Source organism: Helianthus annuus, chromosome 17, assembly GCF_002127325.2.
Source record: "Helianthus annuus cultivar XRQ/B chromosome 17, HanXRQr2.0-SUNRISE, whole genome shotgun sequence".
Lineage (NCBI taxonomy): Eukaryota > Viridiplantae > Streptophyta > Magnoliopsida > Asterales > Asteraceae > Helianthus > Helianthus annuus.
Genome location: NC_035449.2, coordinates 8,040,977 through 8,065,896, shown reverse-complemented (window position 1 = coordinate 8,065,896; position 24,920 = coordinate 8,040,977). Strand labels below are relative to the sequence as shown.

The following is a 24,920-nucleotide window of genomic DNA, read 5'->3' as shown; positions in this document are numbered from 1 at the left end:
AGGTGCTCCGCGCACAGTGCCCCACACACTTAGTCTTAACTCTTAGACCATCACCAATGCTGGGTCTAACCTTTTAAAAAGTAAATTCTCAAAGCCTACACTAAATAAACATTAATAACGTTAATAATTACAGTTCCCCCAAAAAGTTACAGCATACACTCAAAAGATGGAAATGTAGACTTAATTACAAAAACCATTTAAGCCTTTCATATAGGTAAGTACCATAACTGAAGATATTACAAACCAAAGATCAGTAAGAGTGCCAGTAGACTTAATTACAAGAACCATTTAAGCCTTTCATATAGGTAAATTCCTACGTACGGTAGCAGTAGTAGCAAAAGAAAACATGTCTTAAGATATAATAAGTTCACAAGCACAAAAAATATATAACGTCACTTCACCATCCCAAATTGCTCCAAAAGGGTTGCCGACCATAGCTCTAGCCCGCTATTAACATGGAGATGAAACATGAAAGCAGTATAAAAGACCAAATAGGGTAGGAAAACTGGCACTACTAGAAAACTGCTATTATTCCTACCAAAATTTCCTACGAATGAAAATGGCGACACATTTCCTACGAAATTCCGACGTATTAGAAAGGGTCTTAGTTTTGTGACAAAAAAAGCCACAAAAAAACGACAAATTGGTTTGCGTAGGAAAAATGTAGGAAAATTCCGACAGATCTCTCACGAAATCCGTTTTCATTTTAACCATTAGTCAGAAATTCGTAGGAATCGTTATGCGTAGGAAAAGTGTCGGCAATTCCCGACGGGATTCCTACGGCCCATTTTCGTGGGAAATCCGTGGGTAAACGCAGTTACCCACGGATTTCCCACGGAAATTGACGTGAGAATAGTAGCAGTTTTCTAGTAGTGTGGAAAATATGAAAGGGTTACAAATACAACTTCATAAAACTTGAGAGCTTGTTTGGCTCCCATTATCAAAAAAAAAAAATTAAAGGTTTGAGCTATTAAGTAAAAAATTGGCAACCTAATAAAAGAAAATTAATTTACTGAAGATGGGATTTGAACTTGCCCGACCTAAAAATCATAAGCTCCTATATTAGCCGTCCTTTCTTGTAGAAACCGGTGGTTCGCTTTAAAACATAACGAAGGAAAAATTAATACAGATGAAAAATATCATTATCAAAGGGTTAAAAATACAAGTTCTATAAAACATAAGGGCTTGTTTAGTCATTTTCAAAAACTTCATTCAAGAGCTGTTATGTAATTTGGCAACTTAATACAGTAAAACTGAAGGGCTAAAGCCTGAAGGTTAAATTTGAACTGGTCCAACATAAAACACAGGCAATGCAACTTAGCATCCACCAAGCAAACCTTTTTTATATTTTTACTTCTCTTTTGATGTGAAACAGTTACTAGATTCAGATGTTAGTGTATGGGAAGTCAAGAGCTTACAATTTGTCAAGAAAGCGATTGTGATGCTGCAAGTTCATGAAAGTAGACATTTGAATGGCTCGGCCTCTTATCAAATAGGATCTTCATGCGATCCATCACACCTTCCATGATAGTCTCAGCCTCTGCAGACAAACCAAAAAACCTTTCTTGCAACTTAGCCTGATGTGATGTAGGCAGCCTTGTCATTACTTCTATAGTCTCTTGCAACATTGAACTTATGAGGCCCATATTATTAGACGCTTTCTCACACTGATCATTCAGATCTCCCCAATAGCTTTTGATTTGTGCCATTCTTCCCCCAAAATGCCACTTCATTTTCGTGTCTGTCTGTTCTTCCACTTTCACTTGCTCATGTACCGTCTCCATTGGTGCCTCGTCTTGCTCTATATGAGCCATCTTAGTTTCACTATATTCTTGCCATTGATCTAGTAGCACCTTCAATTTTGTCATAAGGTTTCGTGCTGATGTAACATCCATCACAGCTCTAACCTCCTGCATGGTTTCCATGTATCATATGATAAGCATGAAAATATAGATAGTGTCCATTTATCATTAAAATCTCATATATTAAATGCCATTTCTTGCAAAATTGATGGTTCACTTTAGAAACAGCAGAGCGATAAGTAAAATGTATGGAAGATAACATGCACTTCGTGATGTGCATACCTCATATGAAACCAATGTGAAGGTGGCACCTTGAGAACTACCTAGCAAATAGTTTTTAACTTCAGTATACATGGTTACTTCTGGCTTGGAAACATCAGCTGGATAAATCTTTAAACTCTTTAAGTTAGTAAATGGCGAAGGTTGATGTGAAATTAATTCCACCGATGAAGAAAGACACTGTCAAAAGAATTAAAAAAGTGGAATAATTTAATTAAATCTCCCATATATGAGTAAAGATAAAAATAAAGTCTATTTTCCTGAGTAATTGTTTCTTAGTAGCCATGTAAGTAGAGTAGTAAAATGGAAGCAATAAACTCGTGTAAGCACTCTCATTATACCCCTTTCTATTGTTGTTTGCAAAAAAACAATGATATTTCTGTTGTTTATTTAAAAAATCTTTGTTAAATGCGCATGACATATATTAACGACCAATACCAGCATACCTTGACAAGTTCCAAGTTAAGTGTAAGAAATTTGACACTACGGAGCTGTTGAAGAAGACAAACAATGTTACGAGTATATTCCTTATCTTCATTGGAACATTGAATACATACAACCACCTTCTCCAAGTGACGAAGCTCAGTAGAAAACTTCAAAAGTTTACCATGATGATCTTTATAATGCAAGGAGGCAAGATCGGGTGCATCAACCAAAAGCATCCTTGACCAGTTTATCACAGTGAGATTCTTAAGTCGAGGCGTAGCCACATTGACATCAATACCACCATCTTCAAGTGTTAGACTAGATAGTCTAGGATGAATTATATTAAAACCATGCAATTTCATCGTATTGAAATTCTTTAAGGTGAGATTCTTCAAGTTTGCACAGTTGGAGAAAAGACCAGGAATTTCTCACCAAAGAATGAGCAATGATGGAGATTCAATGTTGTTAAAGCTGGCAGATACCAAGTAGGTGAGTTGGTGATGAAATCTTTGCAAGCACAACCACACCTAGACAGAGTGAGATTTTTAAGAGACTGAGAACTAAATGCAGAAAGATAGGTTTTGGTCATATAATCTTCATGCAAGAAACTGAAGAAAGTGATATTCAGTTGTTGGACATTGTGGGAGAATGCATAGTTCAAAATTCTTTTTACAAACGGCTGGCTAGCCTTTCCACGAAAAGCGAGCTTGACAGAATGCACTTCCGTTTGATTGTTTCGGGCAGACAGAACATGTGTAACAAATTCGGAGAACTCGGGCAATGAATGGAAATGCTCATTTGAGAAACTAAGACAAGGCATTGAAGTCCAAATATACCTCCATCTAGATGACAAAGCACTTGTTCTGATCGCATGTTTAATGTCAATGAAAGAGAGGATTTTATGGATAAGATCGTCTGGCAAGGTGCTTAGTCTATCACCTTCTACTTTCATTCTAACTTTACCATGCCTGGAATCCATTCTCTCCTAACTCAACGTATGTCGCTATCTTTTCCGTTGCTAAACCACGAGCATCATGTCTTCTCCAGAAGCTGCAAATTTGATTGCGCGCAATGTTTAGGACATAGGACAAACTAAACACTCAGAATACAAGTTGCAATATACTTTCACCAATTTCCAAGGAATTAGTATAAGACAACAACACTAACAAAAAAGTTAGGAAAGGAAAAAAAGAATCTAAAGAGAGAACTTTCTTTAAACTTTTGCATACAGATCTTTTTTTTCTTTTTTGAACGGCAAATCAGGATCACTGACGGACCACTGGAGTATCATCGTGCCACCAGTAGAACCATCCGATCATATCCATCTCCACTAGGCTATAATGCCTATACACCAATTCAGGAGGAAATCCAATAAATCTGGGAAAAACCCCCTTTTGTGAGAACCGAACCCAGGACCTAATGGGCCCAAAGCCTTATCCCACCCCCAAATGCCACTAACTAACTTTTGCATAGAGTTAGTTGACACTACAATTAACACCCCTCTACTTGTAATTATTACAAAATGGACCCTCATACAAGCTAACACGGGATGAATTTACAATGTAAATGCATGGATGATCAGTTTATACTAGCGTCCATACAACTATAACAAGTGAGCGTAAAATCATGTGTCAAACTCAAAATAAAAATAAAAACCCCTAAAATTAATGTTATGTTGATCAACAATTAACAAAGAGGAGACGATGCATTTCAAACAGAGGAGACTTACGATTATCGTGGGCGTCGAATAGCGGTAGGTTGATTACATACGAACACAATCGATTTTGAGAGTTAGGGTTCGTTAGGGTTGATTGGAATTAGCCCATGTTAGTTTTCAATTAAGCCCAATAAGTCATAAGAAATCTCTAAGGCCTTGCTCTTTTAGCCATACTTCACTTTAAATTAAGAGTAAAATGTCTGAATAGTCCTGTAGTTTGCTCTGTTTTCATCTATACTCCCTACACTTCTAAAATTACAGCTATATTTCTTAACTTTTGCACATTCATTCTCAAATAGTCCCTAAAGCGGATGGAGGTTAGTTTTTCGTGTTAAGTTGGTGTGAAATGACCAAAATGCCCTTGTTAAATTAATAACTAAAAAGTTAAAAGAAATATAATTAATACTTAAAAATTATGTGGACCCACCACCCACCCCCCACCCCACCCTCTTCATCTTCCTTGATATTTACCACTCCACCTTTCACCACCATCTAACCCCGTCGGAAAAAACGCAACCACTCCCCCCCCCCCCATCATCATCTTCAACCTCATCCACCACCGCCACCATCACCCTTCAACCTTTGACAATCTATACCCTTTTCAGCTAAAAATTCCAATTTTGCCCTCAGTTCAAAATTACGATTTTGTCCCGTATAAATTTATAGTTTTGCCATTAGTTTTTTTCTCACAGCCAAGTTACGATTTTACCCTCAAATTAAATTTACTTTTTGTCCATCGTTTTTGTTTGTTTTCCTGTTGAAATTACAATTTTGCCCCCAGTGTAAAATTAAAGTCATGCCAGCAGCTTACTGGAACTCCCCCATTGGCCCATTTAATTTACGATTTTATCCCTAAATTAAAATTATGATTTCGCCCTCAGTTAAAAATTACGTTTTTCCCATTGTTTTAGTTTTTTTAGCAAAACTATAAAGTTTTTTGTATTAATTTGTTTACTCGATTTAATTTTTTTTCGTGTCTATGAGCTGCCTAACACTGGCTCATTAGTCCTGAAAAATTACAGTTTTGCCCTGAGCCCAAAATAACGGTCTTATCATCATTTTTGTTTTTTTTTTCCTAGCAAAAATTATAGTTGTGTTTTTTTAATTGATTGAGAATTATTCGGCTATCGCCCCGCAACGCGGACGAGGCATCAACTAGTTACCTACATATACAAAAAAGCTTTGCAGCAATAGTTCCGCCCTCCAATTGGTGGAAAAGGGCGGTGGCCCTTTTTTTATTTTTTTTATTTTTAGTTTTTAATATAAATAGATAATCTCATTGGTCTAATCAATTTACGTATAAAATAAAGTTATGTTTTTGCCCCTAGCTTAAAGTTACGATTTTGCCCTTTGTTCAAAAATATGAATTTGCCCCTTTTTCAAAAATAAATTTATGCCAATGGTCGAAGCTCAAAATTACGATATTGCCCTTAGTTCAAAACTATAATTTTGCCTCAGTTCAAAATAAAATTATGGTTTTGACCTACCTAAAAATTATGAATTTGCCCCCAGTATAAAATTATGAGTTTTCCCTCATTTAAAAAATTACGATTTTGCCTCAGCTAAAATTTGTAGTCTTACCATTGTTTTAGTTTTTTCCTCCCTAGCTAAAAATTACGATTTCCCCTCAGTTCAAAAATATGATTTTGCCCCCTTTTCAAAAATTACGATTGCGCCATGAGTTCATAATTACGATTTTGTCGTTAGTTCAAAACTATTATTTTGCCCCAGTTCAAAATAAAGTTATGATTTTGCCCCCAGCTTAAAGTTACGAATTTAGCCTCAGCTTAAAATTAGCTAAAAAAATTACGATTTTGCCTCAAGTTAAAATTTGTAGTCTTGCCATTGCTTTAGGTTTTTTTTTTTTTTGCAAAACTATAGTAGTTTTTATTTTACTTCGTTGACTCAATTTAACTTTTGTGTCAACCAGGTGTCTAGCACTCGCTCATTGGTTCTGACAAATTACTATTTTGCCCCCAACTCACAATTAAAGGTTTGCCATCGTTTTAGTTTTTTTTAGCAAAACTATGATAGTGTTTTGATTTAATTGGTTGACTTGATTTTTTTTATAGATCGTGTTATTAGTAGTATGTATAAGAAACTAAAATACATGCGTGCATGTTATGAAACTAAGAAATTTTCGTCTTGACGCCCCGCAACGCGTAGATGTTGGGTCAAACAAGCTTTCAAAAGTCCTTCATCGTAAATGAAAGACTAAAATGGGCCAAAATGCCCTTGTAAGCTAAATTGAGCAAACGACCCTTAAAGGTTGTTTGGTAATGAGTTCTATAATCATATAAATACTTAGAATAAGTATAAAAAGCGAAAGATGTGAATCTTTGGGTCAAATGACTCTATATGAGTCCTTGCCGTAAAATGATAATTCGAGTGGTAAAACTTGGAATATATAGATCACCACATCAAATCCACCACAAATGTAGTTGTGGTGGAAGATCATTTGATAAGAAATGTGGAAATATGAAGCTAGAAACAAACGAAAGCGATTCATGCTTAAAATATGCCTAAATACCCTTAACGGGTCAAAATAAGCATATGAGCGAAAACGGGTCAAGAATACATAAGAAACCCATGGTTTGGACCTTGAATAATAGAAAACTGATATAAGATGAGGTTCATGATAACTTGTATGCAATGAACTAGTTTTTGTGTTTGATAAAAATTATGAACGGGTCAAAATTGGTAAAAAGGTAATAAGCCGAAGGCTTAAAAGTCTCAAATTTTGTTAATCCGGATGTCGGATTTTAATTCCATGTGATGGAGGATAAATTTACGATCATGTAGGAAAAAACGTGACGCAAAACGGATAAAAAATGAGAGAGTTATGTCTGTTTCAGTAAGAACTAATGGCTGGGAAAAGTGCAGAGTTGACACGGCCGGGTGAAGGTTCTGTGAAAAACACATGTTTAGCTGGCATGGCCGGGTGAACATTTGACACGGCCGGGTGAAAGGGCTGTAAAAAATAATAATAATTTCTTATGTCTAATTCTTTTGTTCAAATGCTTTGATTTCTAATCGTTTGAATAAAATGTAGGTTTAATATGCAGTGCCGGTGGACGATCAAGCTCGATAAAGAACCGAACACAATCAAGATTCAAGCTTCCGCGAAAGGATTCGTCTTCACGTTTTTAAACGGCAACTGTTTTATGAAATGTTGAATTGTGTTATTTCTTAAAGTGTTAAGGCCCCGGATCGATGACGAACATCAAACATTGCACTTGATTCAAGACATGAAGAACAAAATATGGACAAGATAGAAATATGTAGAAGATGAATCTCTTTATTGATGAATCAGTCATCACAGATTACACAAACCAAAGGAGTATACATCATCTACAAGCTGGTTTAGATCACAAAGATCTAAACCTAGCTTTCTCTCACTAACACATAGTCTCCCTCTTTCTCTAGAATACACACAGTGATGGAGAATATGTAGGATCTTGTGAGAGGTGCACCAAGCACTCAAGGGTTCTTTCTCTCAATGTTTGCCCTAATCCTATACAACACACACATATATATAGGCTAGGGACTAAACCCGGACAAAACACATTGTCCGGGATACAAATCAATACAATAATCCGAAACACTAGAAAGTCGTCCGGAATGCCTTCAGTAATTGATAATCTTCATTATCATTGACTTTAACTTGGACTTTTGCTTTGGTTGACACAGAACTGATAAGCGACAGTTACCCGGCAGAAACTGCACTTACAGTCTCCCCCTTAACTGTTGCATCAGTTCTGTGTGGCATTGATATCTTCAGTCAACGGATACTGCGCTTACAGACTCCCCCTTGACTGATGATATCATGCATGCTTTCAATTTTGGCTGAGACTTGATCTTTCCGGCAAAGCACAGTGATCTTCAACCCTTCTAATTAAAGACTTGCTGACGATCACTTAAATGGTCGCTTTGAGAAACCCGAAGAATCCGACATCAAACACTGCAGATCCTCCCCCTCAAACTACTCCCGAATCAAGTTAACGCGAACCGACCTACAACCGCATGTAAGAATATCGCTCGATACATTAATCTTCAAACTTAACCGGTAGAAGAACGAAACGTCGGATTTCCAATGCCTAACATCAAAAACTTCAAATTTCACAAAGACATGAAGCTCAGTTCGATAAGTTAATAACAAACTGAACTTTGTAAAAGTACATCCACCATCTTGATCAGAGTCTTCAACCGAGTGTCTGAAATCATTTCATCTCGAATCTTCAAGATCCAATCTCGTATCTTCACAAATCCACCAATTACCCGATGACTTTCGTCTCTGATCTCCCCCTCAATGTAAGAACCCCTATTTCGAGAATCCGATCAGTCACCAACTTGGAAGAGGTACCAATAAGACTAATCTTCTCTACTCTAACCGGCATACGATAAAGGCATGACCTTCAACTAGTTGCCAGACGAACAATTTGCTTCATCACGTTAACACTTGATTAAACCTCGAACAAACTTGACAAAACTCAATCATACACTAGCTCTAACTTGCTTCATGTTATAAACACTTCGCCACCAGTAAGATTAACACTAAGTTAATCTCAAAGATAGTAAACATGAACTTGTTTCGATGTAGCACCACGAGCTTTTGGTTTACAAAGAAAATAGGAATTTCAAAATTTTTACTCCCCCTTTATCTTTGTAAACAATACAAAAAAAATCCAAGCAAGTCTTATTCTCTTCACCTCCTCACTTGATCCAAACAACATAAGTACCATAAAACTTTTCGATAATCCGAAACTGACTTTAAGTTTCCAAACTACACATAATTCTGACTCTTAGTTAGTTATCCGGTACCCCAGGTAACCCGGAATAACTAGAAAAACTCGGAACATGCACAACTCGAAACTTCCGAACAACACTAACTTCTAAATTTAGCTAAAAATCCGGTACCCCGGGTAACCCGGAATTCTAGAAAATTCGGAACTCGTAAAAACCCAGAAGCTCTTGAAACCTCGGATCAAATCATTGGGCAGTACTTAGAGTACAAAGGAATTCGAAACAAGCAAGGAAATAAAGGAAGGTCTGAAGAAACCCAGAACAAAAAACTCGGAACCAAATTTTAATAACACATACTTATTAAAACTTAAAACTCGGAACAACTTGGAACAAATCCAACAGTTTCAATCCGACTTTAAAGCTCGAAACCTGTTAAAACTTGGAACTGAACAGTAAAACTCGGATCACATGTTATGAATCTCGGACTACAATGAACTTTTGAAACTCGGATTCACAAAACTCAGACACAATACTACTATCAAACAAACTCGGACTTAATATTAAACTAGAAACTCGGACACGGAGAATTTAAAACTCGGACCAATTAAGAACTCATACCTAGCACTTAAGCTCGGACAAAAGGAAATGCAACTTAAACTCGGACCAAAGGAAAGGAAACTTAAAATTCGGACTGATTAACACAGAAGCCAAACCTCGGACTATTTGAAAAGAGAGGCCAAACTTCGGACTATTGACAAAACTCGGAACACAGTAAAATAGAGGCCAAACCTCGGAACAATTTTGTTAATCTAAAACTCGGAGCACTTTGATGGAGAAAAACTCGGAACAACATCTCTATGTTTAAAACTCGGAACATCAAAACTTGGAGTGGATTTTAAAACTCTGATGATGAGTTTTAAAACTCGGAAACTTTAAAAGAATAATAAACTCGGACCTTTTGGAGGTTCCAAAACTCGGACCTTTTGGAGGTTCCAAAACTCTGACCTTTGGGAGTTTCCGAAACTCTGACCTTTTGGAGTTTCCAAAACTCTGACCTTTTGAAGGTTCTAAAACTCTGACCTTTTGGAGTTCCAAACCTCTGACCTTTTAAAGGATGTAAAAACTCGGACAACGCTCAAAGGCAAGCTTCAGTAACTAGTCTCCGGACAATCTCCCCAGTGTGACTTCACACTGGTTCACCAAAAACCCCGGAAACACAAACACAGAGTTTTAAACTCAGACAATCCTTTTTTTTTTGGATCAAAACCCTATATCTCCAAAAACCCAGCAGTTCTCTCCAACACAGCTCGAATATCTTCATATCTGGACCAAAATCTTCACGTCTTCAAGATGTTTGGTGGAAACAAACATCAAATCAAGAGCAATGGTGATTCGGAAGGCGGTTAGACCATTCCGAATCGGTAACCATGCTCTGATACCACTGTTATAGCACTGGATCGATGACGAACATCAAACATTGCACTTGATTCAAGACATGAAGAACAATCATAAGATGAACAAGATAGAAATATGTAGAAGATGAATCTCTTTATTGATGAATCAGTCATCACAGATTACACAAACCAAAGGAGTATACATCATCTACAAGCTGGTTTAGATCACAAAGATCTAAACCTAGCTTTCTCTCACTAACACATAGTCTCTCTCTCTCTCTAGAATACACACAGTGATGGAGAATAGGTGGGATCTTGTGAGAGGTGCACCAAGCACTCAAGGGTTCTTTCTCTCTATGTTTGCCCTAATCCTATACAACACAAACATATATATAGGCTAGGGACTAAACCCGGACAAAACACATTGTCCGGGATACAAATCAATACAATAATCCGAAACACTAGAAAGTCGTCCGGAATGCCTTCAGTAATTGATAATCTTCATTATCATTGACTTTAACTTGGACTTCTGCTTTGGTTGACACATAACTGATAACCGACAGTTACCCGGCAGGAACTGCACTTACATAAAGTTTTTAAGAAATGCATATTTTGTAATGTATGTGTAAACAAAATTAAATAATTATAATCGAAATTTATACACAAATCGTATAAATGGACTGAGGGTCTTACAATAATGTTTTTTTTACCCTTATTTTACTAAAACTTAAAAAAATACAAGTTTATTCATTTTTACCAATATTTGTGGATTTTTCACAATTCTTTAAAAGAAATACATATTTATTCATTTTTACAATTTTATATATCGTTTTCTCTTTATAAAACCGATTTATATAAAAAACTGGATATTAATTTCTGTCTTAATTTATAAAATTTAAAACATCCTTCACGTTAACAGAAAAATTAAACTAAGTTAGTGGTTTGAAAGAAAATTTATAAAAATTATGTGACAAAACTATTAATTTTTTTTTATAAAAACTGCATGTATATTCTATTTTATATATATGTGACTAAATTAATTAAATAAAAGAAATTAAAAAGAGTTTGAGTAAATTGCCAAAATCGTCCCTGGGGTTTTATATTTGCCAGTTTCATCCAAATACCCTTCAACTTAATATAAAAAGTAAACTAAGTTAGTGGTATGGATGAAAATGGCAAAAAATGCCAAAGGTGGAGGGCTGTTTGGCACAAAAAAAAGTCATTTTGGATGAATCTGACAAACAGGCCTAAACCTCAGGGACGATTTTTGCAATTTACTGAAAAAAGTATATTCTCAAAACCTAGTATATTCTCTAACCTTTTAATAAACTATTTATAGATGAAAGTAAAGTATATAGTTATGTGTCGTAATACTTAAAAGATCAAATACAAATACCTTTAACGTACAAAATGTACGAATTGAAGGTTTTGCTGAAAAACGCGGTGCATTTTCGTACTTATCAAAATTACTCTACAAATGATCTTGTATGGTAATTTTGTAAAACTGTCTTGTAGAGTAATTTTGTAAAAGTATCTTGTAGCGTAATTTTGATCTTTGTAAAGTAATTTTGAAGAGTATCACAATTACTCTACAAACGAACTTGTGAACTAATTTTGAACTTGTATGGTAATTTTGTAGAGTATCATAATTTCATATGGTTTGTATATGGAGATTTTTTGAAAGTTATTTTCATATGATTTATATGCTTTTATATCATCGAATAGGTAAGTATCATATTTACAACCCCCCCCCTAAAAAAACACAGCATGAACTCGGAAGATAGAACCGAAGACTTAATTACAAAAGCTAGACTTGGCAAACGGGTCGGATCGGGTCAGGTCATGGGTCAAAACGGGTTCGGTATCATATTTACAACCCCCCCCCCCTAAAAAATACAGCATGAACTCGGAAGATAGAACCGTAGACTTAATTACAAAAGCTAGACTTGGCAAACGGGTCGGATCGGGTCAGGTCATGGGTCAAAACAGGTTCGGGTCAAAACGGGTCAATTAAAAAAAGGGTTGTTTTGGTTCGGGTCGAAACGGGTTCGAGTCAAAATGGGTTCGGGTTGGAACGGGTTTGGGTCGGAGCGGGTTCGGGTCTGAACGGGTTTCGGGTCGGGTCGGGTCGAGTTGGTTAAAAAATGTTTTTTTTTAAGTTCTATGTGTATAAAATTTATTTCATAGCATTCATGCTAAAGTTTAGAATTATTTCATAGCATTCAAGCTTCATATTCGGTTAAATTTTTGAAGAATTTTAGGAATTGAGCCTAAAAAGTTGAATATTATTTTGTTCTGTAAACATAAAGTAGACCCTAAATTTTGAAATTTGAGGACAATTGACCCAATTTTCAACCTTAGAATTGATAAAATTCTTATAATTTTGGTGAACAAAATTAACATGGAAACAACCGTAGATTATACGCAACAAAATTCATATCACATATAATATTAAGAATCTTCTATTTATTCATATTAGTAATCTGCCTGCTGTTAAAACACAATGTCAAGAAATTCTCCAATATTACTAGCATGGATGGTAAAACACAGCGTCAAGAAATCCTCCAGCATTACCAACATGAATGCTAAAACACAACTGTATTAATCCGCTTGCTGTTAAAACAGAATGTCAAGAAATCCTCCAGCATGTGGTAAAACACATCGTCAAGAAATCTTCCAACATTATCAGCATGAATGCTAAAACACAACGGTATTAATCTGCTTGTTAAAACACAACGTCAAGAACATTCTAGTGGTTTCCAGACATAATTAAAAATCAATACAGACCAGATAATAGTAAACAGAAAAAGAAGTGGATTTGCCATCTCCACAATCAAGAATTGTGTTTGAAGCCATAACTTTTGACATAAAATTAGGTTTACACAAATTTATAACAGTACCAACTAACAAGAATATGATATTTAAGCTGATTAAGAACAAATAGACCAAATTTCACAATACCAAATTAAGAATATACCTTTTCAAACACCACAAATGCAATTCAATCAATTAAGCTAGCTAGCATAAGTCTGTGTGAAATTAACGCAAACAGATGATATTAAAGCTGAAACAGATGATATTAAAGCTGAAATTCCATTGATATGAAATAGAATGTATATACATACACATATATACAGAAGCATTTATGATTCCTTCCAAGTGGGTCACCCAAACGGTACTGGTCAAAACGGTTCGTGCCGAAATAGTTCGCGTCAAAACGGTACGCGCCGATACAGTTCGCGTCGAAACGGCTCGCGTCGAAACGGTTCGATTCGAAACAGTACGGGTCGAAACGGTACTGGTCGAAACAGTTCGACTCGAAACGGTACGGTTCGACCCGAACCGACCCCGTTCCGATCCAAAACCTGCGTCATGCCGAAACCCGTCTTGGCCCGAAACTCAATTTTAACTGAACCCGTTCCGATCCAAAACCCGTTTCATGCCGTACCCCGTCTCGCGCGGATACTTGTGCCAACTCGAAACCCATTCCGATCCGAAACCTGCCCGTTTCTTTAAGACACCAACCCACATCGACCCATTTCTTTAATGTTGTCCACCCGCTTTGACCCGAAAACAACAAGATGAAATTTCAAGTGACCCATTGTGACCCATTTAGTTAAAATATCTTACCCAAACCAACCCATATAATTTTAAAAGCAACCCAAACTGACCCATTTGGAAGGCTTTGGGTCAAGATTGTCCCCTCAAACAAAAAAACCATTTAAGCCTTTCATATAGGTAAATACAATAATTGAAGATTCACAAACCAAAAATCAGTAAGAGTGCCCGTCTAGTCTAGTCTAGTCTACGTACAGTAGCAGCCAAAAGTAAAAAAAAAAATATGTCCATAGATACGAGCCCATAAGCACAAGAAATATATAAATTCACCATCCCAAATTGCGCCAAAAGGGTGAACGTTAGTTTGGGCAGCCGACTATAGCTCTAGCCCACAATTAACATGGAGATGGAACCTGAAAACAAATTAAAAGACCAAATAGGATCTTCAAGAAAGCGGTTCTGATGCTGCAAGTTCATGAAAGTAGACACTTGAACGGCTTGGCTTCTTATCATATTGGATCTTCATACAATCCATAACATCATCCATGATAGCCTCGGCCTCTGCAGACAAACCAAAAAACCTTTCTTGCAACTTAGCCCGATGTGATGTAGGCAGCTTTGTCAGTACGCCTTTAATCTTCTGCAACATTGAAAGTATGTGATCAGTTTTTTTATTCCCTTTCTTAAACTGCTTGTTCAGATTTTCCCAATAGCACGTGATATGTGTCATTCTTCCACCAGAACGCCCTTCCATTTTTGTGTCTGGTTGTGCCTTATGGTATTCAACTTCCCCTTGCTCATGTACCGTTGACATGCGGCTCTCTATTGGTGCCTTGTCTTGCTTCATATGAGCCGTGTTTGTTTCACTATTTTCTTTCCACTCATCTAGCAGCTCCTGCAACTCTCTCATGAGGCTTCGTGCAGATTGAACATTCATCACAGCTCTAGTCTCCTGCATGGTTTCCACGGATCATAATAAGTAGGGGAGCAAACGAGTCGAGCCTTATCGAGCCCGAGCCGAGCTTGTGCCTAAAATAAAGCTCGTTTATTTATCGAGCCCGAACTCGAGACTGCCATGTAAAGCCCGTCAGGCTCGTTGAACCTTAGTGTAATATTAGATTTTGTTAATATCTAATAACATTTATCCCTTATATAAAGTTGTCTAGTACGCGAGCTGAGGTTATTTAAACTTGTTTACAAGCCGAGCCGGAGTCCGAGCTTCACTTATCAAGCTCGCAAACCTAAACGAGTCTATGATTTATATTATCTTTTTAATATATTGATTAACAAATGATAACGAGCTCGAGCTTGAGAAACTACCAACGAGCTGAGCTCAAGCTTTGAAAACAAAGCTCGAACCGAAAGTTAATCGAGCTCGAAGCCTGGTTGAGCTCGGGCTCGGCTCGGCTCGTTTGCACCCTGAATAAACATGAAACATATTAAATGATATTTTGATAGTTCACTTGAGAACAACTTACAAATTTAGTTCATAGGGTGTACTTGAATAAGAACTTTGGGTAATCAGAGCAATAAGTAGAATGTACGGAAGACAAATATATATTTCATGGCGTACATACATCATGTGAAACCATTGTTAAGGTGGCACCTGGAGCACTATCTAGCAAATACTTTTTAACTTCAGTAGACATAGTTACTTCTGGTTTTGTTTGATCCTCGGCCAAACGAGAAACACAGTTTGGATAAATCTTTAATCTCTTTAAGTTGGCAAATGGTGAAGGTTGATGTGAGATTAGTTCCACGAATGAAGAAAGAAGCTGAAAAAATAATGCAATCTCATAAACGTAAGTAAAGATATAAAAGTCTATTTTCCTGAATATGTGTTTTTTAATCGTCATGTAAGTAAAGCAGTCAAATAGAAGACGTAGTATGAGTCTAGGGCTGCAAACGAACCGAACGAACACTTGTTAAGGATATACATGTGTTCACGAACGCTTGCCGAATGGGATTTTATGATCGTGTTCGTTCGTTATGGAAATGAACTTGTTCGTGTTCGTTTGTTAATTTTAGGAACCGAACACAAACGAACGTTCATGAACGCACACGAAAACTAACAAACGAACACGTTACCGAACGTGCACGAACATAAATGAACGAACGCGGCCTCGGTTCATGTTCGTTCATTTAACTAAACGAACGAAAATTTTTTTCGTGTTCGTTCATTTATTAAACGAACGAACACAGACGAACTTCCCGCCGAGGCGCCGAACAGCTCATGAACTGTTCGCGAAAAGTTTAATTCGTTTGCATCCCTAGGTAAGACTCATGTAAGCACTTTATATACCTCTTTTGTCAAAAATTAATTAATTTTGTTTCGTTGTTTGTATGTACAAATCTTTTTATTGTTTTTCACAATCGCATCTTTTTAATGTTTTTTTTTTTTGCAATCACAAGAGATGTCCATTGTTTATATTGAAAATATTTGTTATATGCGAATGACAACATTAGAGACCAATACCAGCATACCTCGATAGCTTCCAAGCTAAGTGTAAGAAATTCGACACTATGAATCTGTTGAAGCAGACGAACAATGTTATGAGCATGTTCCTTATCTTTATAGATATACGGTACACATATATCCACCTTTTTTAAACAGAGAAAGTCGGCAGAAAACTCCAAACGATAGGAATTATCTTTATAATGCAAGAAGGAAAGGTTGGGTGCGGAAATCGAAAGTACCCCTTGCCAAAGTATAATAGTGAGATATTTGAGTTGAGGTGTAACCACATTGACACGCAAACAACCATCATGTCCAATTAAATTAAGTGTTAGACTAGATAGTCCAGGATGACATATATTGAAACCATTCAAGCCCCTCAGTCTACAATGACGTAAGGTGAGACTTTTCAAGTTTGCACAGTTGGAGAAAAGATCAAGACACTTGCCGGTATCGTCAGCATTCAATGTGAAAGCACAGATTTTCAATGTGACCAAATTTGGCAGCTCCCAAGTAGATGGAATCAGGATGGCATCTCTGTAATTATTCCCAGTCAAGGTGAGATGCTTGAGAGACAGAGAATTAAAGAGAGAAAGAGGGAATTCCATCTTCTTTCCAGACAAACAAGTTATGTTCAACTGTTGGACATTGTGGGAGAACGCATAGTCCAAAATTCTCTTGACAAACACATGGGTAATCTTTCCACGAAAAGTGAGGTTGACAGAATGCACTTCTGTTTGATTATTCCGAGCAGAGAGAACATGTTCAACAAATGTGGAGAACTTGCGCAACGTACGAAAATCTTTAGTTGAGAAATTGAGATAGGGCATTGAAGTCCAGACATACCTCCATCTAGACGACAAAGCACTTGTTTCGATTGCTTGTTTAATGCCAATAAAAGAGAGGATTTTGTGGATAACATCATCCGGCAAGTTGCTTAGTCTGTCACCTTCTACTTTCACTCTAGTTTTACCATACCCAGAATCCATTCTCGCCTAAACCGAAGTTGCTTATATGCCTTTTCTTTTGTATGGTTCAACTGCAATTTGATTGCAAGCAACAGTTAGGACATAGCACAAACTACACACTCAATAAACAAAGTTGTTTTATTGGCATTAAACAACTTGTCATTACCAAAACTCAAAACAAATGAAAATGGGAACATTATCAGTTTGTGGGAGCGTGATCAATATGGATGATGCTTGTCATGATAGCCTTCAAGTACAGGTCTCATTCATAAATTAAGATGAAACTAAAACATAAGAGTAACATATTCATTAGGCAAACAAGCTTTTAGTTCGGTTGAGTGTGAGCGTGAGAAAATAAGCATAGATTATCAGTGTATACGAGGAGAGAATTTGTCAAACTCGAAATCAAAATCGAAAGGAACTTACTATCCAAAAAACCCTAAATCTGATTCTGATTAAAGGGGTGAAGAGGGAGAAGGGGCGCACGACGGAGGAATGTCGTGACGTCGGGCATGAGCCGAACCTAACCAAGTTGAAATCAAGTTGAACCGAACCGAGTCGAGTCGCGTCCACAAAAGGTGTATCAACACATGGGGTAGCTCTGGAACACTGGCGTAAGTGAATCCGTGTTTGGCACATTCAAATTGAGGAGGTTTATGTGTCAACCGATGATTGGATAATTGATTGATGAGCGAGTTCTCACGGTTCCCGTGTACCCTAATATCCTGTACATAATATTTATAAAGTTAGTAGTGGTTATCAGATGACCAAAATACCCTTGGGATTAAGAAAACCTTTGAATACTTCTTTAAGAAATTAAAACAAGTTTACAAGATCTTGTCTGCATGGTTCACTATTGTTTTCTTAGGTCATCTGTATCTTAGATGTTTTGATTAGTAAGAATCATTTTCAAATGAAAATTATTAAACAACTAAAAAAGGTAATGAAGAGAAAACGGTATAATCGACATCCATATCTATATCTATCTATATTATATAATAAAAGAAAACCATGGGGGACATATTTCAACTCGTGTGATGCAAAGGATTGTAACCTAGTATAAAATAAATTATCCACAATAAGACGAATACCCACTCCAACGAGGGGGTTAAAGTAATAGCATAAACTCAAAAAGTATTAAAGCCTTAGATCATCTGGAAGGTAAGTATCATAAGTGAAAGATATTACAGGCAAAAAAAACATATCCTTGTTTAAAGTCCATTAACACAAATATAAAGCGTGAGCATCCCAACTAACAAACTGTCAAGAAGATCGCTGTGGTGACGTAACAAGTTCATGAGAGGAGACATTTGAACGATGTGGCGTCTTACCGCATTTGATCTTCATACAATCCATCACATTATCCATGATTGTCTCAGCCTCTACACACAAACCAGAAAACCTTCCTTCCAACTTATCCCGATATGATGCAGGCAGCTTTGTCAGTACTCCTTCAATATCCCGCACCATTGAAATTATGTGACCAGTATTTTCATACCCTTTCTCAAACTGCACTTTCAGACCTTCCCAATAGCTCTCGATGTGTGTCATTCTTTCCCCAAAATGCCATTTCATTTTCACGTCTAGTTGTGCCCTATCATTCTCAACTTTCACTTGCTCATACATTATTGCCCTATGGCTTTCCATTGGTGCCTTGTCCTGCTCCATATCAGTCGTATATATTTCACTATTTTCTGTCCACTGATCTAGTAGTACTTGCAACTTTCTCATAAGGTTTTCTGCCGATGAAACATTCCTAATAGCTCTAGCCTCCTGCATAGTTTCCATGGATCATAAAATAAGCATGAAACATCGATACTCGTCATATATAATAAACTCCAATATTAAATGTTCTTTCTTGTAGAAATAGATGGTTTGATTTAGAATAGCAAAGCAATAAGTAAAATGTATGAAAGATAAAAACACACTTTATGGTGGGCATACCTCATGTGAAACCAGTGTAAAGGTGGCACCTTGAGAACTATCTAGCAAAAAGTTTTTGACTTCAGTAGACATGGTTACCTTTGGGATGGTAATATCAGCTGGATAAATCTTTAAACTCTTTAAGTCGGTAAACGGAGAAGGTTGATTTGAGATTAGTTCCGCTGATGAAGATAGAAGCTGCAAGTAATGTCAAAAAAGTGATGTTTACAAAAGGGGAGTACATTTATGCCATCTTAATATGCCTTTCTTTTTAATCTTACGTATATTTCCATTGTTTATATTAAAAATCTTTGTTAGATTCGCAGTGTAACATTAATGACCAATAACAGCATACCTTGACAAGTTCCAAGTTAAGCGTAAGAAATTTGACACTACGGAGCTGTTGAAGAAGAAAAACTATATTATGAATATATGGCTGGAGAGGGAGGCCGGAAAAAAGTGATTGCAATGATCCAGAGTGTTGCGGAATACATATATCCGCTTTCTGCAAATGAAGAAGGTCGGTAGAAATCTTCAAGAGTCTACCATAATCATCATCTTTATAAAGCAAGGAGGCAAGGTTGGGTGCGGAAATAAGATGAATCCCTGGCCAATTTCTTATAGTGAGATTCTTAAGTTGAGGTGTAACCACATTGACTCCCCCAATACCGTTTTCAAGTGTTAGATTAGATAATCCATGGTGGCATATATTGAGATCTTTCGATCCATCCATTATTCTACAACCCTTTAAGGTGAGATTCTTCAAGTTTGCACAATTCCAGAAAAGACTGTCGTACTTTTCAGTAGTTTTGCCAGCATTCAATACCACACAAAGGAGATTCAGTGTTGTTAACGCCGGCATGTACCATGTAGGTGGGATCGTAATGTAACTTCTGTAAGTGTAGGAGTAAGTGAAGGACAAAGTGAGATTTTCGAGAGACTGAGAATTATAGACAGAAAGAGGGGTTTCGTATGAACGCTGTAAAAACCCCTGTAAAAACCCCACATTTTCAGTTTCATACAAGCAAGTAATGTTTAGTTGTTTGACATTGTTGGAGAACGCAAATTCCAAAACTCTTTCGACAAACAGATGGCCATCCTTTTCATGAAAAGCGAGCTTGACACAATGCACTTCTGTTTGATTATTTCGGCCAGACAAAAAACGTGTAACAAATTTGAAGAACCTGCGATAATGCAAATCCTCACTTGAGAAATCGAGACAGGGCATTGTAGTCCAGATGTACCTCCATCTAGGTGACAACACACTTGTTTGGACTGCATATCTAATTCCAAGAAAGAAGAGGATCTTATGGATAAGATCGTCTGGCAAGGTGCTTAGTCTATCACCTTCTACATTCATTCTAACTTTACCATGCCTGGAATCCATTCTCTCCCAACTCTACTTTTACAGAAATAAAGATTCAAACATATGTCGGTTCCTTTCTTGTTGTTTCGGCTAGAATTTAGTGGTTCTTATGTCTTTGTTAAACTTTCCGTTGCCAAACCACCAGAAACTGCAATTTGATTAGATACAACAGTTAGGACATAACAAGCCTGCAATTTACTTTCAGCTTCTGAACCACCGATTTATATATTTGATAAATTGGTAGAACTAGTAGAAAAACTCCTTTAAGATGAAACTAAAACACAACACTAGGATATTCATCTTGGCATATAAAAAAAAAAGAAAAGAAAACTGGATATATTACAATAACATTATGTTAATTAGCAGGGGAGGCTTAGATGGTTTGCGGGGAGGACTTTCGCACAGGGCCCATGATTTCGCAGGGCATATGGTTTTAAAAAAATCCGATATATATATGTTAATTTTTTTAAAATAGTAAATCCATACCAATTTCAAATAAGGCTCCTTTACGCATCATTTTTTATGGTTTCGACTTTAGAATTTAGCCCGCTAGGTTAATTGAGCCCATTACTAATTGAAAACGAAGTCTTAGATAATATAAATTGTGAAGAGTTGAACCACCAATTTGTTATAAAGAATGCAAGGAGGGCTGCACGAATCATTGGTTAGCTATTAGTTTATTAGTTATTACGGTGTGTAATGTAACTCATTTGAATACTATAATTTTCTCATTTTTGGTAATTGCATTGTTTATCGAATACTACGCTCTTGTTATTTCCGTAATTGCATTGTTTATCGTTAAGGCATAAGAGCACATTTTTCGAGTTCGAACATGGTACATGAGTTCTCAGAGACGCCACTGTTGATTAGCACTTAACAGAGAGGAAACTTACGATTATTGTGGGCGTCAAACAGCAGCATGTCCATTGCTCCGAGCACTGTGGAATGTATCCATCTTGGAAGATACGAAAAGTCGAGAAGATGAGAAGCGTGATATATATACTGGTAAACTTTACGTATAGGAAGTTAGGGTTTGTTAGCCCGTGTTAGTATGCCACATTTTAGTGAAGCCCTATAACTCCTAAGAAACCTCTTCGAGCCTTACTGTGTTGGGAGGCGTACAAATACTGGTTTGGGTCCAAACCGAACCGGATTTTTTTGTTTATTCTCAAACCTGTTTGGCCTAAACCAGTTTTAAGGTTTAAAACCCCAACCCACCCTTGTTTATTCTCAAACCTGTTTGGCCTAAACCAGTTTTTAAGGTTTAAAACCCCAACCCACCCTTGTTTATTCTCAAACCTGTTTGGCCTAAACCAGTTTTTAAGGTTTAAACCCCCAACCCACCCAAACAAATTTGGATCGAGTTTAAAACATATTTTCGTGTTTAAACCAGTTTTTATCATTCTTTAGGGCGGGCTTAAATTGGTTCGGGATGGAACTAATTCTCAACACAAAAACCCTAAACCTATACCAAACTATTGGCTCGGGTTAGCCCAAACTGGTTTGGGCCAAATCGGTTTTATTGGGTCGGCGGACCCAAACCGTTTTTTGTACAAAGAAAAAAAATTACTATGTGATCATCCTCTTATGTACTATAAAATATCGTATAAATATCTAAAAAGTTGAATAGTTTATTGTTAAGGAGATCATGATAGAAAAATTGCACAACAAAAGCAACATTAATCGAATTGTTATTCGATGTTTACACTAAATTGAATTACAAGTACTTTGAACTAAATAAATAAATGCAACATAAGGGGAGGAGGGGTGGTTCACTAGTGATATATTCTATCACTCTCATTCTCCAATAAAATCATGCCATGTCATCAACCAAATTTCTATCACTAGTGATAGAAATGTAGGAGGGGTGAAATCACTAGTGATGGGATTCTATCACTCCAAAATATTTTAATTTTCATTTTAAAATTTAGAAATTAAAAATAAAACACTAAATTATAAATTTCATTAAACTTAAAAAATAAATTACATAGCCAAATGAAAAAACAACTAAACGGGTGGCATCTCCCAACCCCACTTTGCGCAAATCTCGCGCTTTTGTTGAATGACAATTGACTTGAACGGTTCGTCGAGATGGGCGTGGTTTTCACACAAGATTTTTAAATCATTTTGTCTTTCAATCATTTTCAAGTGTTCCTTGTACGCCTGCTCGCGTTCAACTTTTAGAGACATAATTGTTTCTTTTCTTTGTTCGGCCTTCTTGAAGTGGCTCATTTTCTCCTCTTCGATTCTGATGATCGACTCCGCCACCGCTTCCTTACCTTTGCTTGACGATTCACCACCTCGTCTGTGTCATGGCCTTGTGGGTGTATCTTCTTCAACGGGGTCGTCAAGGGGTTGATCGGGTTCGTCAAGGGGGTCGTCGTTTAAGTTCATTTCGGGCAAGTTATCCGACGCGGAAGTCGTGTAGTTCCCCGACTCGGATGTCTTTGATCTTTTCGAACCGCCTCGTTTTTTTGGAGCCGTAGGACCACGCATGTCAACCAACTCAACGGGGACCCACTTCGGGTGATGTCTCGCAACTTCCCATGCCCCCACGTGTGGAAAAGTTCTCTTTTTGTACACTCGGCAATACTCTTCGGTGGCTTGTTGCATGATCGTCGCCTCGCTCGCTCCACTTTGTGGGTTTCGGTTCTACAAAAAATATAAAATGTTATGTTTTTTTTTAACAAATTCTGTTTTTTTGTTAAAACTGTTTTTTTATAAAACTGTTTTTTTTAAACTGTTTTTTTTAAACTGTTTTTTTTTAAACTGTTTTTTTATAAAACTGTTTTTTTATAAAACTGTTTTTTTTTAAACTGTTTTTTTATAAAACTGTTTTTTTATAAAACTGTTTTTTTAAAACTGTTTTTTTATAAAATTGTTTTTTTATAAAACTGTTTTTTTATAAAACTGTTTTTTTTATAAAACTGTTTTTTTATAAAACCGTTTCTGTTTTTTTTAAAAACTGTTTTTATTAAACTTTAATAAAAAAACATACCTTTTGAATGAAACAAGCGTTGAACTTGCTAATTTTCCCGTTCAAATCCGTCCACTTCGACGTCATTTGGTCCATGTTTCGTATCCTTGCACCGGAAGTTGCCTAAAATGATTAATGACCCGTCTCCAAAACGCATCCTTTCTTTGCCCGTTCCCATGTTTCCTACTCTCCGAGATGTGCAAATACGCCTTCACCAAGGACACCTCCTCCTCGCTCGTCCAAAGTTGTCGGCCGATTGGAGCGATTTCTTGAACGCCATCATTTTGTTCTTCTTCCTCTTCCTCTTCCTCCTCTTTTTCTTCCTCTTCCTCGCCAAGACTTTGTTGTGGTTCACGCCACGCGTTTGCAAAATGATGAATGAGGGTGTTGTCTTCTAGTAGTGGGTCGAGTGTGTGGGGTTGGGTTTGATACGTTTGCGATTGAAATTGGTGAGGTTGAAACGGTGGAACGAACGGTTGGTTTTGGTACGTTTGCGATTGAAAGGGTGGATATTGTTGGGTTTGAAAGGGTGGATATTGTTGGGTTTGAAAGGGTGGGACTTAGTCGGGTTCGTCTTGTAACCTAAAGCGCGTCGGCTCGCCAAGATTCGCTCGAACCTTGGGTCTAACGGGATTTTTCTTCGTACCCGAACCTCTTTTTTTCGAACCCCCACCTCTCTTGCTTGAACCTTCCATGTGTATTGTAAAATTTAGATTGAGATGTAAAATTTTGGAGTTGAATTGGATAGTTTTATGATTTATTTGAGTGGGAAATGATTTATATAAAAAGCCTCTCAAAATATTACCCCCAAACGGTAATATTTGTGCCAAACGGTCAAAATATTCAAAATATTCAAACGGTCATTTCATAGTTCAACGCGTTATCTGTTCCACGCGTTATAACATTAACGCGTTATACGAATGGATGCGGCGGTGTAGCGTGGTGTTGTCACGCGTTGTAGGGGTGGTATAACGGACCACCCCGTGTCCTCTAAGCAGCAGGGACGAATCAAAGCATTCGTCGAAGCATCCTCGATGTGTGCAGTCCACGGATTGCATGAGACCTCTACAGAATGTCGCCTAATAATTCTTAAGAAAAATAGTCTACATTCAAGAAACTCTTATCAGATATTATCTACCAAAACCACGAGTTTGTATCTACCCTTCTCGTTCCATATCGTACGTGTCACACCCCGATTTCCACGTGTCACCGGTGGGCCCGGCGTGGGGTACAGTGACGTAGTTGGCATCGTCATAGACAAACAACACAATATAATAATGCACAGCGGAAGCAGAATAGATACATTTCAACT

The 24,920-nt window shown here is 37.0% G+C and overlaps 3 protein-coding genes across 5 annotated transcripts; all 3 read right to left on the bottom strand.

Annotated features, from left to right (window-relative positions):
• Positions 1-133: 133 nt before the first annotated feature.
• LOC110922512 lies at positions 134-4,363 on the bottom strand. Of its 3 annotated transcripts, XR_002583215.2 has the most exons (6): positions 4,237-4,363; positions 2,528-3,557; positions 2,085-2,261; positions 1,419-1,910; positions 1,041-1,096; positions 181-447 (listed from the first exon to the last, which is right to left on the bottom strand). XR_002583215.2 is itself a non-coding variant. In XM_035986646.1 (5 exons), exons 2-4 carry the CDS (start codon positions 2,867-2,869, stop codon positions 1,425-1,427), a joined length of 1,005 nt encoding a protein of 334 aa, XP_035842539.1. In that variant the 5' UTR covers positions 2,870-3,557; positions 4,237-4,359; the 3' UTR covers positions 134-1,096; positions 1,419-1,424. The 3 variants fall into 3 exon arrangements, 2 of the variants coding, with proteins under 2 accessions (XP_035842539.1, XP_022022494.1); XM_035986646.1 differs by having other exon boundaries at positions 134-1,096; positions 4,237-4,359; XM_022166802.2 differs by lacking the exon at positions 1,041-1,096 and having other exon boundaries at positions 4,237-4,359.
• A 10,001-nt stretch (positions 4,364-14,364) lies between these two features.
• Positions 14,365-17,385, bottom strand: LOC110925835 (putative F-box/FBD/LRR-repeat protein At4g03220). Its single transcript, XM_022169665.2, has 3 exons — positions 16,404-17,385; positions 15,497-15,694; positions 14,365-14,871 (listed from the first exon to the last, which is right to left on the bottom strand). Exons 1-3 carry the CDS (start codon positions 17,361-17,363, stop codon positions 14,365-14,367), a joined length of 1,665 nt encoding a protein of 554 aa, XP_022025357.1. The 5' UTR covers positions 17,364-17,385.
• A 5,556-nt stretch (positions 17,386-22,941) lies between these two features.
• On the bottom strand, positions 22,942-23,722 carry LOC110923651. The gene is made up of 2 exons (XM_022167717.2): positions 23,630-23,722; positions 22,942-23,283 (listed from the first exon to the last, which is right to left on the bottom strand). Exons 1-2 carry the CDS (start codon positions 23,702-23,704, stop codon positions 22,942-22,944), a joined length of 417 nt encoding a protein of 138 aa, XP_022023409.1. The 5' UTR covers positions 23,705-23,722.
• Between the last annotated feature and the right edge of the window lie 1,198 nt (positions 23,723-24,920).

Excerpts from the sequence above, each read along its gene's own strand:
- LOC110922512 (XM_035986646.1), bottom strand. The coding sequence starts at position 2,869 with ATGAAATTGCATGGTTTTAATATAATTCATCCTAGACTATCTAGTCTA. Across the intron at positions 2,262-2,527 it reads TTAACTTGGAACTTGTCAAG|TGTCTTTCTTCATCGGTGGA; the intron begins GTATGCTGGTAT and ends TTCTTTTGACAG. Across the intron at positions 1,911-2,084 it reads TCACATTGGTTTCATATGAG|GAGGTTAGAGCTGTGATGGA; the intron begins GTATGCACATCA and ends GAAACCATGCAG.
- LOC110925835 (XM_022169665.2), bottom strand. The coding sequence starts at position 17,363 with ATGGATTCTGGGTATGGTAAAACTAGAGTGAAAGTAGAAGGTGACAGA. Across the intron at positions 15,695-16,403 it reads TTAGCTTGGAAGCTATCGAG|CTTCTTTCTTCATTCGTGGA; the intron begins GTATGCTGGTAT and ends TTATTTTTTCAG. Across the intron at positions 14,872-15,496 it reads TAACAATGGTTTCACATGAT|GAGACTAGAGCTGTGATGAA; the intron begins GTATGTACGCCA and ends GAAACCATGCAG.
- LOC110923651 (XM_022167717.2), bottom strand. The coding sequence starts at position 23,704 with ATGGACCAAATGACGTCGAAGTGGACGGATTTGAACGGGAAAATTAGC. Across the intron at positions 23,284-23,629 it reads ACGCTTGTTTCATTCAAAAG|AACCGAAACCCACAAAGTGG; the intron begins GTATGTTTTTTT and ends TATTTTTTGTAG.